The sequence below is a fragment of the Lissotriton vulgaris genome, chromosome 1_1 (genome assembly GCF_964263255.1).
Source record: "Lissotriton vulgaris chromosome 1_1, aLisVul1.2, whole genome shotgun sequence".
In the NCBI taxonomy this organism is placed as follows: domain Eukaryota; kingdom Metazoa; phylum Chordata; class Amphibia; order Caudata; family Salamandridae; genus Lissotriton; species Lissotriton vulgaris.
The window spans coordinates 476,813,317-476,830,917 of record NC_141685.1 but is presented as its reverse complement, the minus strand read 5'-3'; the positions used below and the strand labels follow the sequence as shown (position 1 = coordinate 476,830,917).

General features: G+C 41.5%; 1 protein-coding gene across 1 annotated transcript in view; it reads left to right on the top strand.

Moving 5' to 3' along the window:
* DEPDC1 (DEP domain containing 1) overlaps positions 1-17,601 on the top strand; it is a 319,914-nt gene that overhangs the window by 238,726 nt on the left and 63,587 nt on the right. The window contains exon 9 of the mRNA XM_086953850.1: positions 6,473-6,645. Coding sequence (XP_086809976.1) covers positions 6,473-6,645 — 173 coding nt within the window. The remainder of the gene's footprint in view (positions 1-6,472; positions 6,646-17,601) is intronic.

Here is a 17,601-nt window from a genome sequence, read left to right as displayed (position 1 = left end):
AAAAGGGTCTCTTGCTTTGTGACACTCTGAATTGCAAAAAATAAGTTAATATTCTATTTCGAGCAGTTGGGACACTTTTATTCCTTTGAGCCTCCTGTTCTATGCGAAATGTAGTGTGTGCTTATACAGCGTGTCATGTAACCACTTACTGGAACAAAGAAATAATTGTATGTCCTGCTTAATAATGAAAAAAATCGAACGATAATACCAAACAGCACTTCAGGGCATGGAATTAATTTCCTGGAGTGACTATTGCTTTAACATCGAACCCACTTCAATAGCCTTACATAGATCGCTCCGGAATGTGTGTAGGCTGTCTAATTCCTCTAAGCCCAGGGCTCCTTTCAGAACCCTCCGTTCATGTAACTAAAAAATGTGAGCCTCTGGTATTAGTAAGTTTCATGGTGGAAGGAATTTATAACTGGTAAAAACTTAGTGTTGTCTTGTTTTCTCTTGTTGATGGGACATGCGGGGGAGCAAATTGTACAACATCGGTAAATGTTTAGGAGAAATTCCTAGCACAGGAATGGGATTGACTTCTCTATCTGATCCCACCCTACTCTCTTGTAGTACTTAGCTCATTGCCAGAGGACTAGAGTAATTTGCAACGTAAAGAGAAATTATCTTGGGAAACACTTGCTTATTTCTGGCCTGCGCATGCCTAGACCTGCTCCCTCTATACCAGGTAAGCTTACCCATGCATCTATTCCTTCCCTTCCACTGAGTTGTTGCATCTGTTTTTGGGAACCAGAAACTGGTACCTAGATCCACAATACCATGTACATAATTGAAGAGTAGGGTATTCCTTTCTAGAGGGTCTTTGAATTGTGTCCTTCACTGGTGGCCATACTTTTCCAGAGCTTGCAAATCTCCTGAATTTTTTGAAATTGCTTGCAAGAAGATGCAGGTACAAAGGTGGCTGCTCCAGGGGTTCCAGCATTGCCAACCTCTTTGTTGTACTAAGATGCTCCCAGAGCCAAAATGTTTCTCGAACAGATTCACAATGTACTGGTCCCTTGGAAGCATCACTGACAGCTCAGATCATTTTCTGCTCCTGATGCCAGAATGAACAACCCTGTAGAAATGCTCATCCAAACGATGTGGGAATTGCATTGTCCATCAGACTCAATTGACAAGTGGACCTGCAATGTTCAGGTGGAGATCATGTCCTCTCAATTGACTATGTCCCTTCCGGGATGTATTTTATTCCACTGGGAGGTTGAGAACCATGCCTCACTTTCAATGTAGTCTGCTCCTCCACGCTCTAATCCTTTGCGCCCCCCCCCCCACCCCAATGTCAATTACATTATTATTCCCAGTTTGCTGGTACCCACACCAAGAGTCGGCACACCCCTATTGAAAAGTGTGATTCTCTTCCAGGGGATCCTCATCAATAGTCCTAAACACTGAATATTCCCGCCCATTAGCAGGGACCCCGGCATATATGTAAAAAATATTATACAGGGGGATATATATATATATATATATATCAGAGCAAACGTCCCTTCTGGGAGGAGCAGCAAACAGCTGGTGCTGGCGGCGAGGCAGAGACAAGCCTCGCAATGTTTTGTTTAGAGCAAAGTCCTACAAATTACGGCGCACTCTCTTTGGCTGATTTCTACACACGTTTATTTCACTCTTCTTCCTCCTTCACCTACGCGTTTCGAACTTACAACAGTTCCTGATCACGGTAGTAACAAGTCCCTCATTAGTTTCTTGTTATTTATACGGAGTCACCGCTTATACATTTAATGTGCATTGTGGGCTCAGTAGTTTAAAATAACAGCCTGTCTGTGCCCATTTCTTATTTGGAGGATTTTGAGCTTTCACCAGGGCGTATCTTCATATGCTTAGTGCATACTCTATCTAATGTAGGTGATTGGTTCCACTGTACACAGAGATGGCAAGGTGAAGGCGAAGTGCCTGATTAACCTTTTCTGTTTATATATCTTTCTACCCGTAATATGGGGAAGCAAATCATTTAGGTGTTTGATCGATTCAAACGATTTTAAGCTAAGTGCTTGTAATTGGCCATCTAGTAAAAGCTCTCTATCCTTCCCAAACAAGAACACAGGTAACACAGATTCACTTATTTACAAATTGTATATACTATTTAAACACTTTAAAGACATGACCGCCTCGATTTTTTTCTTTTCCAAGGTTGAATGTTACTGATTACTTCAACAAAATTTAGAGGCTATCATATTAGATGGAGGAAGTTCCTACAAGGCACATGAGAAGTACATTTACCATACCCACCTCTTATCATCTTCAATTTTTAAATGGAAAAAGTTCAGTGAGGCCTGTAGGGAAAAGAAAAGAAAAATATCTTTCATTTTTATATACATGATGGATTCACTTATATCTTTTTACAGTCACTCTCTGTAAATGTAAATTGATACTTGTATAGCGCACTACTCACCCGTAGGGTCTCAAGGCGCTTGTACGAATTCCGCTGTTGAACCCATCCTGGCTTTCCCTGTGAGGCGGCCACTCCTGGGCACCCCCAAGGTGGAAGCCAAGCATCCTTAGCGTTGTGGGGGCCGTTGTGGAGATTAAGCAAGCTATTTCTCAGAGTTGCAGAGTGGGACTCCATGATTGGAATAGGCACCGAGGCGAGAATTATCAGGTCCGTGGAATTTTGAGCCCAAGACCCGCCGAGGCAGGGAATTGAACCCTGGTCCCGGGCTAGACCTCTGCATCAGGGTCTGCCGCTCTAATCATTGAGCCACACTTCTCCTGTACATTTTTCAATTGCTCCTTGTTTACATTTGGTTATTTTTCTGTTTTGCATTTTCAAGTTCTTTGTTCTCTTTTCAAAGGTGTACGTACATTTCCTCGTCCCCGTTTAATCCATTAGGGATCTTGGTTTTGAATCGGATGAGCAATTTTGATTCTAATCGTCTTAATTTTTGGAGTTGATTTCTAGCTCTTTCATGTTCCGGCACCATTGCTATACCAGAGTATTTAATGTTCAGCCAAGATTTGTTTTTGTGACTTAACATATGTTTCGCTATTGCATAGGTTGTATCCCTGTTTTGAATAGCACATATTTGTTCCAGTATTGTTATCTTCAAGGCACAAATTGTAGAACCAATGTATCGCTTTCCACACTCACATTCCAACAGATATACTACAAAGTGTGACTCACAAGTTATTTTATGTTGGATTTCGAATCTGTGTCCTTTAGGGGCCCAGATCGAAAAAAGATTTTTCCCTACTTAACAAGCCTTGCATGACATACATTTCGTAAACCCTTTTTGTCTCTTTTGTAGCCACATTTCTGTTTTCTTGTTGGAGAAATGACTGTTAACTAATGTGTCTTGAAGCAATGGTGTCTTTCTGAATGAGATTACCGGTCCTTCTCCTATTAGGTTACCAATGTCGGGGTCCTTTTTGAGTAGACTCCAGTATTTGCTTAGAATGTTTCTGATTTTGAAGCTATCTTTAGAGTATGTCATTATTAGTCTGGGATTCTCTTCATTTCTTGGAGATTTCAATTTCTCATCACGATTTTCTGGTATCAGAGTTTCTGTTCTGGTTTTCGTTCTCGCTCTTTGTTCTCCCCGGTTTACAACACTGTTTGTATCCCCTCTTTACAAATCGTGTTCTAGTTTCCTCGAAATTCCTTTCCATTTCAGCTGGTTCAGAACAATCCTACTTCATTATTATTTAACACAGCGATATATTCAAGGAGTTTGGACTTGCTACCTTTCCATAGAAGAAAAAGGTCTATGAACCTTAGCCATAGAACTACATCTGTCGTGTATGGGTCGTTTTCTTCTCTCCAAGCTATATGTTTCTCCCACCAACCCATGGTGAGATTAGCATAGCTTGGAGATAAGGAAACTCCCATGGTTGTCACACACTTTTGAGAGTATAGTTTGTTATTAAACCGGAAGACCTTGTTCGTTAGACAAATACTTATCATTTCCAGTATCATCCTGGTATGTTGAAGTTCACCTATCAAACGCTGTTTAAGAAAATATGCAATTGACTGTAACCCAATTTCATGGTTTATGGATGTATATAAGGATACAATGTCTGTTGTGATCAGTAGATACGTGGGTTGCCATTCTGTCTCAATCAGAATTCTCAAGAAGTCGCCTGTATCTTTTATGAACGGACTTAATATCGGCACCAAGGGTGCCAGGAAAAAATCCACATATGAAGCAATGTTCTCATATAGTGATCCACAACTGGATATTATTGGGCGTGCTGGTGGTTTATGCAGAGTTGTATGCACTTTAGGTAAGAAATGGATCGTCTGTGTTATTGGATTAGTCACTATCAAGAAATCTTTCTCATCTTGACTTAATAGGCCATTTTCATACCATTCCGTTATTTGTTTATGTATTTTGTTGATCATTTCCGAAATGGGATTGCCCTCCAGTACTGTATAGTTGTTAGTATCATTGAGCTGTCGATTTGCCTCTTCTATATAATCCTGTTTGTTGAGAATCACTATATTCCCCTCTTGTCTGCGGGTTTGATTTCGATCTCATTGTCTTTCAATGATTTCAGCGCTTCTCGTTCATTACAGGACAGGTTTTCTTCTCTCTTGTTGTTGCAGTTTTTCATGACGTCCAGTTCAGCTACCACCAAGTCATGAAACACATCTAATTGGTTGCCCTGATGTAAGGTCGGACAGAATCTTGACTTGTTCTTGAATTTTGTTTGTGGATGAGTGCTTACTGGTTTCTCCATATCCATTTGACTTTCCGTCATGTCTCTTTACTCTATCTCATGTATCAGTTTATAGGCTGTGACTAGGCTTGGTATGTCCGATATCGCATGACTTAATTGTTGAACATCGCTGTTGTTAGTCTCTCTGGGGAGTCTCTCTTCAGATATGGTTGGCATTTTGGCAAACAGTTTTTTAAATTTGAGTTTCCGTATATATTTATACGCGTCTATTTTTGTTTCTACACCATCCTGGTGTTTATCTGGACAAAAGGTTAGTACTTTATTGAGCAACATTCTTTCCGTTTTAGTTAGGGTGTGGTTAGACAGGTTGATTATTAGATTTGGAACAGTGTCAATGTCTTTTCTTGCTATTATTTCCTTGTCACCGTTCTGTTGCGTAGCTGATATCTTTGTTAGTCTGCCTCTTCGGGTTTTGCGCTTTGGTTTGCCAATTGGCCTCTCCCTGGGCCTCCACTTCCCCCTCTGCCACGGCCCCTTCCTCTTAGCTTTGGAGTTTGCTGGTCCTGGTAGAGCATGGTAATTTCCTCTAAAAAAAAAAAAAAAAAAGTTATTTTTTCGTTGTCAATTTTGCTGGTGCGGTTTTTTGTTCGCCCTCACTCACATCTGATTCAGTTTCACTGGCTGTAATTTGTGACATTCCTGGGGCACCGGTCTGTTTTGTACTCGCTTGTTGTTTTAAGGAGTCAAACCTCTCAGCGAACGTAAATATGGTACCGTTTTCAAAGTCATACCCGTCCCTCCTCTGTTTTCTTTCCTCTATCTCACTTTCATGTTTGTCCAAATTTTTCTCCATTGCCACTCGCAGCTTGCTCATCTCTTCCTCTCCCTGTCCTGCGGCTTTAATTAATTGCTCCATCTCTTCAATTTTAATGTGTAGTTCCTCTACACTCTTCTTTGCATATTTTACAATGATTAATATCATGGTGCGCGAGCAGTCCATGTTGTTGCGCCCCCATTCCTCCAACATCTCTGCACTTGTATCTTGTATCTGGATGATTTGGCAGGGTAAAAATACGCAATCCACAGGGTACTAGCCCTAGTTCCAAGTATTTTTCCAGGGTGATAATCTCCCATCCACGGGATATTTCCTTACAAAGGAGCCCACATAGTTTTCCATAGGTGGTTAGTGGAGGGACCTGGATGTAAGAGGAAAGGTTACTAACCTTGGTATAGTAACTTTAGTAGTTCTAGTCCATGTAGCCCCGTTTGTTCTGCTATCTAACCTAGCATATTGTCTTGGCTGGTTACAAACTAATGGCTTTGTTTTTAGTTAGTAAATGAGAAGTCAGCATCCTGAGGTTGCACATGGTGGTAGTGGAAACATGTAGGTGGGATCCACATTATTCTTGGTCTCCTTATATATTGTCTTGCCAAGTAGCAGTTCATTGGGGGATGCTGTTGCCATTAGCAAGGAAGGAATGAACATAAGGATCTGTAATACATGCATTGCTAGGCTTCTATCTTGTTTGTAGTTGTAGGTCCCCTCCCCCCCCCCCTCCCCACCCCCCAATTACTTTCAGCACTAAGTTCACTTTGTGGAATGTTTCCTTTTCAGAATGGTTTACATTTCCTGCATTTTAAACTTCCTTATCAACTAAATATACAGGCGGGCATGTATTGTCTCAATTATATAACCAACACATCTGCAAACTTAAACCTATTATATTTTACCTTATTTGACTAACTTGGGACTAACTTGGAATTTGATTTTTTCTCCTTTTAAATGTAATTCTCTTTTTTTCAATACCCGTTCACAACTTTATAGGTTTACTCCAGCCTCATTTAGAAAAGGTTGCTATTGAAGCCTTGCAGCTTTGCTGTTTATTACTACCTCCACCAAATCGCAGAAAACTTCAACTTCTAATGCGAATGATTTCGCGTATCAGCCAAAATGTGGATATGCCCCGATTACACGATGTCATAGGAACTAGGTCTTTGGTGAGTATTTCATGAGTTTGCATCAAACTGCTGTGAGCAAAACTGTGCTATCCAGGTTGATTAGGAAATGGCTGGTTTTGCTTTTTAAGAAATTGATTCTTTTTGTGTCTTTACTGCTAATGTACTTGTGAGGTCACTGGTTACGCTTGAAGACTGCTGAATGCGATGGTCTGCAGTTAGCTGATCTATTGCAACCATAACTTCTCTCTTCCTGCATTAGATTGAGGGATCATTTCTGTTTTGCCTAAATGATCCTCTGGCTATTTCCTTAGATAAGAATGGGATTGGATTTAACAGATACCTTAACTTTGTTAATCAGTTTTGTCACAAATGGAGCGGATATTGAAGCAAAGAAACTGTGCCGAACTGAAACTGCTGTTTTAGACCAGTGTGGGTGCTTCTGAAATTGTACTTTTATTTGTGTCCATTAGGTAGTCCGTGAAGGATTTGCCGTGAGCGTCTCGCACTAACTGGGATAGCATTTTCTGTTTGCTCTTCTGAAGAAACTACTCCCATTAACATCCTGTCCCATCAGCGGAGACACTATGGCCCCGTTGCAGCTGGCGACTCTTTACACTTGGTGTTGGGGTTTGTGGAGGAGAGGGCTGGTGCTATCAATGTCAAACATTTTGGCTAACAAATACCCCCTCTACATCTTGGTACTGCAGTTGAAGTCTTTGTTAGCGACTTTACACAGCCCTCTGAAATGCATTGATAATGTATATGTGCTATTCAGCTCAACTGTTCTAGTTTGCCAAAGGCAATACTAGTAGAAAAGTATTGGGACAACTTAATCAGTCCAATGTAAGAAAATGCAGGCTTTTCAGCTTGATAACCTTTTTCTAATGAAAAGTTAAAAAAAAATCATGCAGTTACTCCGTCCATTGAAATATCTCTGGAAAATGATCACTTAATTCAAGTAGTTTTGACAGAACTACAGTTTGTTAGACCAGATAATGTAGCCATCAGTAATAATAATAAAAGTTCAACATTGTAAGTAATCCAATATAAGAATGTCTCAAATTGCTTGGAGTGGGATCCTAAAAACTCCATGTTAAATTGTTGTCACTGACTTCACGTGAAAGATTTGCTTCACTGTCGTTCACTCAAGACTTGTGCAAAGAAGCATTTAAGTAACTAATGAGCTTGATCTTTTCTCACAATGTCCAGGGATTATTCCACTCAGTCATTATAAACGTAATCCTCCTAACTACACAGAAGTGTTACTGTCCACAGACATAACTATCTGAAACAATTTGCCCAGGTCCTTCACTCGTTCTGTAAGAAGTTGTGGACATATTTATCCAATCAAGCTATTTAAAACTCATTTTCCCCACCACCTTTTTTTATGTTCACCATTAAGTTGATTTGAAATGGACATGTTGCTCTACAAAGGCTTAAGATAGTTTGTATGTACCTTTCAGTTCTGTTAGTTGCATTGTGATTTTGTTGTGCTTTAATACATTAGACATTGTCCTGAGGACTGCTTTGCTGCTGTGGTCTGGGTACCAAATGTGAGCCTAAGAACTGTCCAGGTAACTTTTCAGTCTGTGGACTGGAATGTTGGGCTTAGCTTGTAATGATATTTTTTCAGAAAGGCAATTTCCTGGTATAGGATATGGCTGCAAGTGGCACAGTTATTTGCACAGTTTAAAAACAACAGCTTTGCAATGGCAACGGTCCCCAACGTATAGCTTTGGAGCAATATGTTGCTTGAGGAACTCTAAAGTGTTGCTCTCAAATTTCCGACCAATTCTGCACTCATGCCTTTTTTTCCTCATCAGTTTGATTGAATGACTGATGAAAGCTGCTAATGTCCAGATACTTGCCTTTTGCACGTGGTTTCGTTCTAGGCACAGACCCAGAGCCAGTAATTGTGGTGAGAAACTGAGGGATAATACTGGACAAATATTTGAATCTTGACATCAGATTTCAGGGAGTGATCAAAGCCTGTTTTTACTATCTCTAAATTTTACACATTTTTCCTTTTCTGACTTGTCCATATGGAATACAAATGCCAAAGGTGTTTATTTGATCCCACATTAATTAGGAAAATGTTGCATACTGGGTAGTACCAAAGTACTGCCCAGCATCTTCATAATGTCTGGGGTCTGCACACTTCCACCAATTCCAGTGGCTCCAAGGACTGAAAAGGATTCTCTTTAAATCAGCCACAATTGTGCATAAGATATTCTGAGGATCTGGTTCCAGATTTCCAATGAGAGAATTCTCTCAATAAGTTGCATCCTTTTCCTTAAGATGCAGCTGCCAACTCCTGCTTAAGACTGTCAAGTCAGAAACAGAAACATTGTTTGACAGCTTTTTAAGTTCAGTCAGTGGAAGTCTAAAACAGCCTCCAAAACAAAATGCTTTCTAAACCCTAGTAAAGATCTAGATCTTCACAGATATTTCATGCCTTTGTTTCTAGCCTTCTTACACTTGAAGTGGATAAACATTTTGCTGGAACTTTTTGCAGTACGTTTGCACACTAAAAATACCTAATTATGCTAATATCATTTAAAACCTTTTGCGGGGGGGGGCCTTTAACAACTCCAGGAGTTCCACAGAATTGTACACAGCTTGCTCCCTCTTTCAAATAATGATTAGTAAGGGTTCCTTTAGTAGAATCCCAGTCCCAATGTGCAGTGGACTTTACAGCCTAATGAGTCTTAACCAAAGTAACCAGCATCTTAAGCTATAAAACACAACATTTACCTCTACATTTCCTAAGTAGTCGTGGGAGAGCACCACTAAAATACTTTAGAAAGTAAATTTTAATTTGATCAGTGTTCATGGCCTACAATTTCCCAAGTTGGTCCCACTCCACAAAGTTCTATAAATTCTGTTATAACCAACAATTCTGGCTAAAGTTTTTAAAAATGCACAATTTTTATACTAAATTTCAAAAGGGGTTTAAATCCTACGAAGTATTAGCTGGTGTTATTAGCCTAAAAGTAAAAGGTGCAATTTCCAAACATTTTGCCAATTAATCTCTTGGTGCATGCCCAACTCCTGTTTTGGGGCCTGGGGCTTAAATCCTACAATCTTTGTTTGAAACAAATAGTTGTAGGGGCAAATGTCGTTCGCCCTACATAATGTTCTTTAGTCCCAAAAATGTAAACAGGGGAACCAATTTAAATTTCTTATAAATGTACAATCTACCACTAAGATTTTCCAGAAAGAGCAGTCTGTAAATCCCAAAATATTTTGGCCAGTGTAACCATGCATTGTGCTTTAAAATGTTCATTGTCATTACATTTCTCCAAAATTCCTTAGGGAGCATTGCATCCAGTTTGCAATGTGGCATTCAAATCCTAGCAATATTTAACAGATGTCACTGGCCTAATATGTTTAAAACGGAACCACTTGCTGTTAAATTTCCCCAAAGCTCAGTATAGGTGGAATCGAACAAACTCGAATGAAGGTGTTGCAAAATGCCCAATATGTCATTGAAGTTATGCAAAACACCTTTTGAGGGGAGCCCACCTGCCCCCTCAGTCATTTTTGAATCCTGAAGTTTACCCCCGACACCTTCTAGGCAGAATCTACTAAACCTCCATAAAGTCTCATTGCCAACTCATACAACAGCAACACAGATTGAACTTTACTATATTATTCCAACATCTAGAACATATATAAAACCTAAGAACTAACAGCCATCTTCCTTCTTTTCTTGCTGTGAAAGTTTTTAAAATCTTAATTATCACTGTTTACTCCCAAAGGTCAATACGAACAACTGATTGTGCAAACCGCTTCATATACCTTGAGACTTTCTTCTGGTGGTGAGAAGATCCACCCATCATCCAGCTTTTCCTTTAGACTTGATATACAATCCAAGAAAACAAGACTATAGGTTGGTATAATCTACTGTAGGGATATTGGCCTTAACCACTTTAATGAAGTCCTGATTTTCTACCTACCTATACTTTGGAAAATCAGCTTTTTATGGCAAGACACCAAAACCAGCATGGCAAGGCTTTAAATATGCATCGTATCATTTTCCACAGCATTTTCTATAGGTTTAAGGTAAAACGTTATAAATAGTCAACAGGCCTATCGGTACATTCAAGGATGTTATTCAAACTGCTAGCGGTGATTTTAACTGGTTTACTTTGTGCTGTATTTTTAAAATAAAACGTTTGACTTATTCTGGGGCATTTGCAAAAGCCTTGCTTTCACTTACCCTGCCCAGTCGCTCCTCGCGCGGACGATTAAACTCTGACGCATTGGGGGTTGACTCTTTCCGCCCACCTGTGCTGAGATGAGTCCCGCCCCAATAAAATCCACACCATTCCTCGTCCGCGCGGCGGGCGCAGCGGGCGTGCCAAAGGCAAGCCCGGCGGCCAGAAATTCTGTCCATCCAGAGTCAATACTCCACACCTCAATTACCTACTCTTCTGACGAGCTTCATCTTCTGAATCACCCCCTCCCCCTGTGCACATCTCTGGAGTGCTCGTCCAAATCGCTACCTAAATGCCCACAGTGTAACTTTGCATTTTCTTGCAACACTGCACCTCTAGCGCCAGTAATCCCCCCCTTACAAATTCTGGAGCATTAATTGTCGATCTCTGCCTAAAAACAGAGACCACATATTCGACCTACTAATCTCCACTCAGCCAGACGCTCTGTTCCTAATGGAAACCTGGCTCCATGCGCGCTCCGGCCCAGACGTAGCCAGTGCCTTGCCTTCCAGATACGTCATAGTTAGACAAGACCGAACCACCGGGAAAGGTGGGGGGGTTAGCGATCATTTTTAAGGACATTAATTCCTGTTCCCTGAACGCTGTCCCTTTTCCTAATTGCGAAGCTACAGTATTTAAGATAGCGGTCTCCCCTCGACTGACGTTATCAGGCATTCTCATCTACCCCCCCCCCCCCCGACAATCCTAAGCAGTGACTAGCCTCATTTGCTGAGCACGTTGCTCCCTATGCTATGAAGGCAGCTAATTTTACGATCTTGGGAGACCTAAATCTCCACCTAGAGGACACACAGAATGGCTTAAGCAGTCCATTTTTATCTGACTCCGAGGCCATTAATCTAACGCTGCTTGACCAAGGACCCACCCATCGGGCCGGCCATTTACTTGACCCCATCATCTCCAATATCTTGTTATCTTGTTTGACTGCACCTCCCCTGCTATTCCCCTCGATTGGTCCGATCATTTCGCCATCTACTTCACTCTGCCTGCGTATACTACAAAGGGCATGTCCCTCCCGGGCCCTGTGGGCAACCACAGAGCCTGGTCTAAGCTGAAAGTCTCGGCATTTAATGCCTCACTTTCCGCCACCTGCCCTGACACCAACCTTGGGTGCACCTCTCTGGCCCAGGAAGTTTCCGATTGGCTTACTTCTAACATCAATCACCACCTGCCGCTCCGTTTCACACGACCAACCCTCATCTTGCCCCTGCCCCATGGTTCACGGACGATTTGAAAGTTATTAAATCTGAATGCAAACATCTGGAGAGATCTTGGCGTAAAACCTACGCCCTGAATGATAAATTAATCTATCAATCAGCACTCAGGCTATACCATCGAGCCTGTAGAAAGGCAAAAGCACTCTTCGTCTCAGAGTCCATCGAAAAGGCCATTAATCGGCCGAAAGCCCTCTTTTCTATGGTTAAAAAGCCAGCTGGCTCTAATACCGTCCCCACCCCACCCGTATTGGGGGTAGTAGAATGCAATGAAATTGCAGACTTTTTTATATCTAAAGTAGAAACCATCTACAATACTTTGTCCTTAGCCCCCCCCCCCCCCCAGCCCACCTCCTGACCCCCCACTCTGGACTCTTTGAGCCTACTATCCCAGGAGACTCAGATCTCGCACAAATATCACGCTGCTCACCTGCATGACGAAGGTCAATTCAGGTTCTCCCTTGGATCCAATCCCCATGAACATCTTCCGCCAGCTCTCTTCTGATATTCTACAAATCATCCAAGAGCTCCTGAACTACTCATTGCGGGAATCTATAGTCCCAGAGGAATGGAAAAAAGCCCTGGTTGTACCGCTCTTAAAAAAAAAAATGGCGCCGACCCCAAGATACTTGCCAACTTTCGGCCCATCTATCTGTTGCCTATGTTCTCAAAGTTCCTGGAGAGGCATGTTAACATCCATCTTTCCTCTCATGTGGAGACTACAGGTTTTTTACATCCATCTCAGTCAGGATTTCGTTCCCACCACTCCACAGAAACTACCCTCCTGGGGTTCACTGAGAACCTACGCACTCGCCTCGACCATGGTGAGACCGCGGCGCTTATTCTCTTAGATCTAAGCGCCGCGTTCGACAGTCTCACATCCCATTCTCCTGCAAGCACTGAGAATGGCTGGAGTGACCGGCCCTGCCCTTTCCTGGCTGGCTTCGTTTTTGAATAGTTAGTCAAAGGGAAATCCCTGGAGTCAACTAGTCCACTAATCACTATAGGCCTTTCTTGTTGTAAAAGGAAAGGTCACAGTATGCCATGGGTATTCGGACAAACATAAAAATAGGTTTCCCCAAAGAAATAGTCTTGTTTACAATCTAGATTTATTAAAATTACATTTAAATAAACAATAAAAACAAGATAAATTCATACAATTCTTCCGAAACAATTAAAATCCAAGATTAAGTATCTTGGAGGGATAAAAATGATTATTCAACAGTATTACACAAACACAATATTACGGTACACGATAAATGGAAAGACAATCAAAATATGTTCACAATAAACAGACTAAACATAATCACAACAAACCCCTCACGTATAAGTGGCCCACTTAATATCTCTGCCACTGTATTTCACTAGATCCAATGGCCGTGGACAATTTGGTTACTCTAAAGCTTTAGTGGAAAGATGTAATACCCATCTAAAGTTTTACCCGGCCCTAACTGGATTCTTTTAGACCAAACAGTGCGTCGACGCGTTTCGGTGCTTAACACTTGATATCGTGGCACCTTCCTCAGGACTTCTTATTTCTGGGGTTTCGGGGAACGGATGGATACACCGTATCCTCGGGACCGTGTAGGAAACGTTCCTAGATGGGGTCTATTTGAAGTATCACTTATTGGTACTACAGATGTAGTTCTTGGAGCCTTCTGTTAATTAAAAAAAAAAACTCTCTCCTGTAAAGGGAGCTCCTTTTGATGGGGTTCCTTGGTTTTTTGTTTATCAGGCGATTGCCCACTTGTCGTATATCTCAAATGTTTTTAAAACGTACTTAGAACGGGCATATAAAGTCGTTGGTCTACTCCTGAACTGGATGTGTTCGGGTTAGCGCTGTTTCTTAGCTTCTGCCTCGTTCCTTCGTTTTTGAATAACCACCCTTCCAGGTTGTCTCCTCCGGCTCCTCTTCCTCCGTCCGTTCATCTGCGTATGGTGTTCCGCAGGGGTCCTCACTGAGCCCTATGCTCTTTAATATCTACGTGAGACCCCTGGCCACCATCGTGGAAGACGCTGGTCTATCCCTCTACTCATACGCAGATGACACCCAGATTCTTTTTCCCCTCTCCTCAGCCGCAGCAAATTCCCCATCCACTCTTAAACTTGGTCTCAGCCGGGTAGCAGAATGGATGCAGGGGAATCTCCTGAAGCTGAATGGAGATTTTGGGCAAGCAGAAGCACCTCTGGAGCCCTGCGCACTGGCCCCCAGAAATGGGCCCACCACCCCTTCCAGTGAGCCAGGTTCGCAACCTTGGCTTGTCCTGGATGGCGCGCTCTCCATGCGACAGCAAGTGGTCAAGGTGGCAGCCACGTGTTTTCCCATCCTGGGTTGGCTTCGAAAAATATTATGGATGCTCCCAGTAGGGACCAGACGCTCGGTGGTCCCAGCTTTAATCACCTCCCGCCTGGACTACGGCAATGTACTCTACCTCGGGGCCACCTTGGAGCTTCAGAGGAGACTTCAGCTTGTTCAGAATTCAGCAGCTCCCCTCCTCTGTAAGGTCCCATGGAGATCTCCAATCTCCTCTATTCTTAGAGACCTTCATTGGCTCCGCATTGCCAACCGTGTAAAATTCAAGGCCCTTTGCATAATGCATAAAATCAAGCTAGGGGCAGCTCCAGTCTACCTCCAAACTCTTGTCCAACAATACTCTCCGTCCCGTCATTTTAGATCATCAACCCATGGCAATTTTCTGATTCCATGCTTTAAATTGATGAGAATGGGCAGACGCTCTTTCTCCTGTGTTGCTCCCAGGCTATGGAATTCTTTTCCGGCTACACTGAAACTTCAACCATCTTTGTTGAAATTCCGCATAGACCTTAAAACCTGGCTCTTCTCTCAATAACATCTGAGATGTGCAATCACTACTTCTTTGGTGCAGAGAGACCCCCTGTGGGTAGCTGCGCGCCCTACAAATTCAAATACAATATAATACAATACAACTGCTACCACTCATAATAGATTTACTAGCCAATACTCAAGAGCAGAATGAGCTCCAAGTTGCCAGTCATCCACTCCTGATTCCTTCAACACCTCCTTAACCAATCTAGATAATGCAGGTGTAGGGACTGCGTGGTGAGGATGTTTATGGAAATTAATATTTGTGGCTTGTCTACTCTTCTCGGTTTCAATTCTACTTTCATATGTTTTAAACTCCTAAACAAATTCTGATGTTCTTTTGAGATTGGATAAAAGATAGTTCTTTTCTTAATATAAAATCATACGCCCTGTGGTTCATACCTTCTAGAAGATACCTCTAGTGCTCTCTAAACTGACACATGTCTAAATGAAATGAAACACAAAAGCATTGTTAACTTTAAAGATGAAGATAACAAGGTCAAAGTCTCATTCCTATATTCTTTTGCACTACATCACAAAAAGAATAATATTTCATTACATTTGGATTTTATTGAGACATACTTCTAAAAAGTTTCTTAGCTGGAGCATTCTGACCATAGGTAGACCATAGGTACGTGGCCTGCTGAAATTGCTGAGCTTTTCAAGTTTACTGTACTATAAATATAGAAATCTTCATTAAGTGACCGTAATTTGTTTTTATCCTATGCACTACCATTGATATGGGATCTAATTCCCTTTCAGAACTCCAACTTACCCATTGCTTCCCCGCCCAAAATGTGCCTTTGCTGTACCAGGACCCTTTGATGCAGTCTGAAGCCTCTGAAGATAACCCTGGCACCTGCCAGACTACGAAATATTTCAAAACATGAGTTGCATCTGTCTGTTCACTACTGGATTGTGCCATAGTCCCGTTACATTCATTTGAAGATTCAGATTCATGTTTGCTGAGAGATTGTCCATCTCCAGCAAAATAGAGCAATTCACTCAGTCCCTTGCTAAACCTTTTTAAAGGACTGTCAATTTCTCCATACAAATAATATACCTCTTCCTCTGAACTTTTTCTCCCTGTTAACATTCTGCATCTCGCACCCAAAGCATCTGTGCTGGCATCTAATTCTGTCACTATATCTGGAGAGTCCCCATAGATCAAATTCAAGTTCCAAGCCTCCATATTCACTAATCACCAATTTACCTCCGTTAAAGTGTCCTGATTGATTATGTTCCTAGGAATATGTCAATCTATTCTTAAATAATGCACTTTCAACTTTTGGAGGATTCTGTAATAAAGAGGTGTTGAATTCGCCTGAATTGATGTTTACAACAATCTCAAATCTTGCTAACTGGCAATTTTATTTGCTAGCTTCACCTGCCTGATGTTGCAAATCTTTATTTTCACTGTCGGGAAGCTCAACACACAACCAGATATCTGAAAGCCTAAAAGTCTAATTTCCTGACCTGGAATCAAGCTCATCCTGCCCCTGTTGATACAGATCCTCTATGATGCAAACCTCTAACTCTGTTCTTCACTTTTTTTTTTTAAATGACATAATTCCAAAGTTGTCTAAATAAACAACCAGACCATCCCCTCCCGCTCTCTCATTCACACTACCAAAGATCTAATACCTTCATGGAACATCATGGTGCTGTCATAAATTTAAACTGGAAGCCTGTAACCACCAAATCCTTCACTGCCTTCGAAATCTTGGGAAATCTTTTGTGCTTAAGAAATGGCTACTGTCTGGTAAGTGTTTTTCAAAACCAGTCATGTCAACAAACCGTCAAACATCCCTCAACAAGTGGCTTCTCTTATCTTGAAACATCTATGTACTACCCAGTTGTTTAAATCTTAGATTTATGCTGGTCCCATCCCTTTGTCCTTTTTAAATATTTCATACCTAAGTTTTTGGAGAATTAGTCACTAAATATATTGCTCCTTTCTGAAACAATGCTTCTATCGCTTGATCCATAATTATTTCCTTCTTTGTGCTGAATTTCAGAACTCTTGGATCTCAAACCTGAACCTGGTGGTTCATAAACTCTTTTCTGTATCCCATTACCAAAACCCACAAATCCCTTATCTCCTTTCATCTTTCTACAAGCTGGGCTTGTCTGGTGCACAACTTGAAAGGCGTAAATAAATAGTCTTTGTTTAACATTTCTTAGCTTCATTTACCTCTTCCTTTTCCGCTGGTAAAACTTGCCCCATTTCTCTACCACCATGGGAAGAAACCAAAAAAAACTTTGTTGTCCTAAAGGCTCAAAATCCCTGCGGAAACACGTGATACTTTGGCCATGGCAAGTCAATCTGCCCTGCATTCTACTGCTCCCACCCAACATTTAGTCTCTGAATACCTTTTTAATGTTCCTTTGAACCTTTTGGATTTAATTTATTGTGCCCACGTACCGGGACATATCTGTCACAGGTTCTTCACCAAACAAAATGCTATCACATACAGATCCCCCATATTTATTAGCCAATTCTGCCATCTTGGGGACAAAATACAGTTCTGTCTTTCCATACATAATGCTGAGTTTTCTTTATCTAAGAGACACTCTGCTCTTTTCACCCGTTTGTGCAGTTCACCAACATCCAAACATGCATTGACTAAAGAAGGCTCTTCAGCCATATCCAAATTTTTTGTCAGTGGGCCATATATATCTAGGAGTCTATCCTGACATA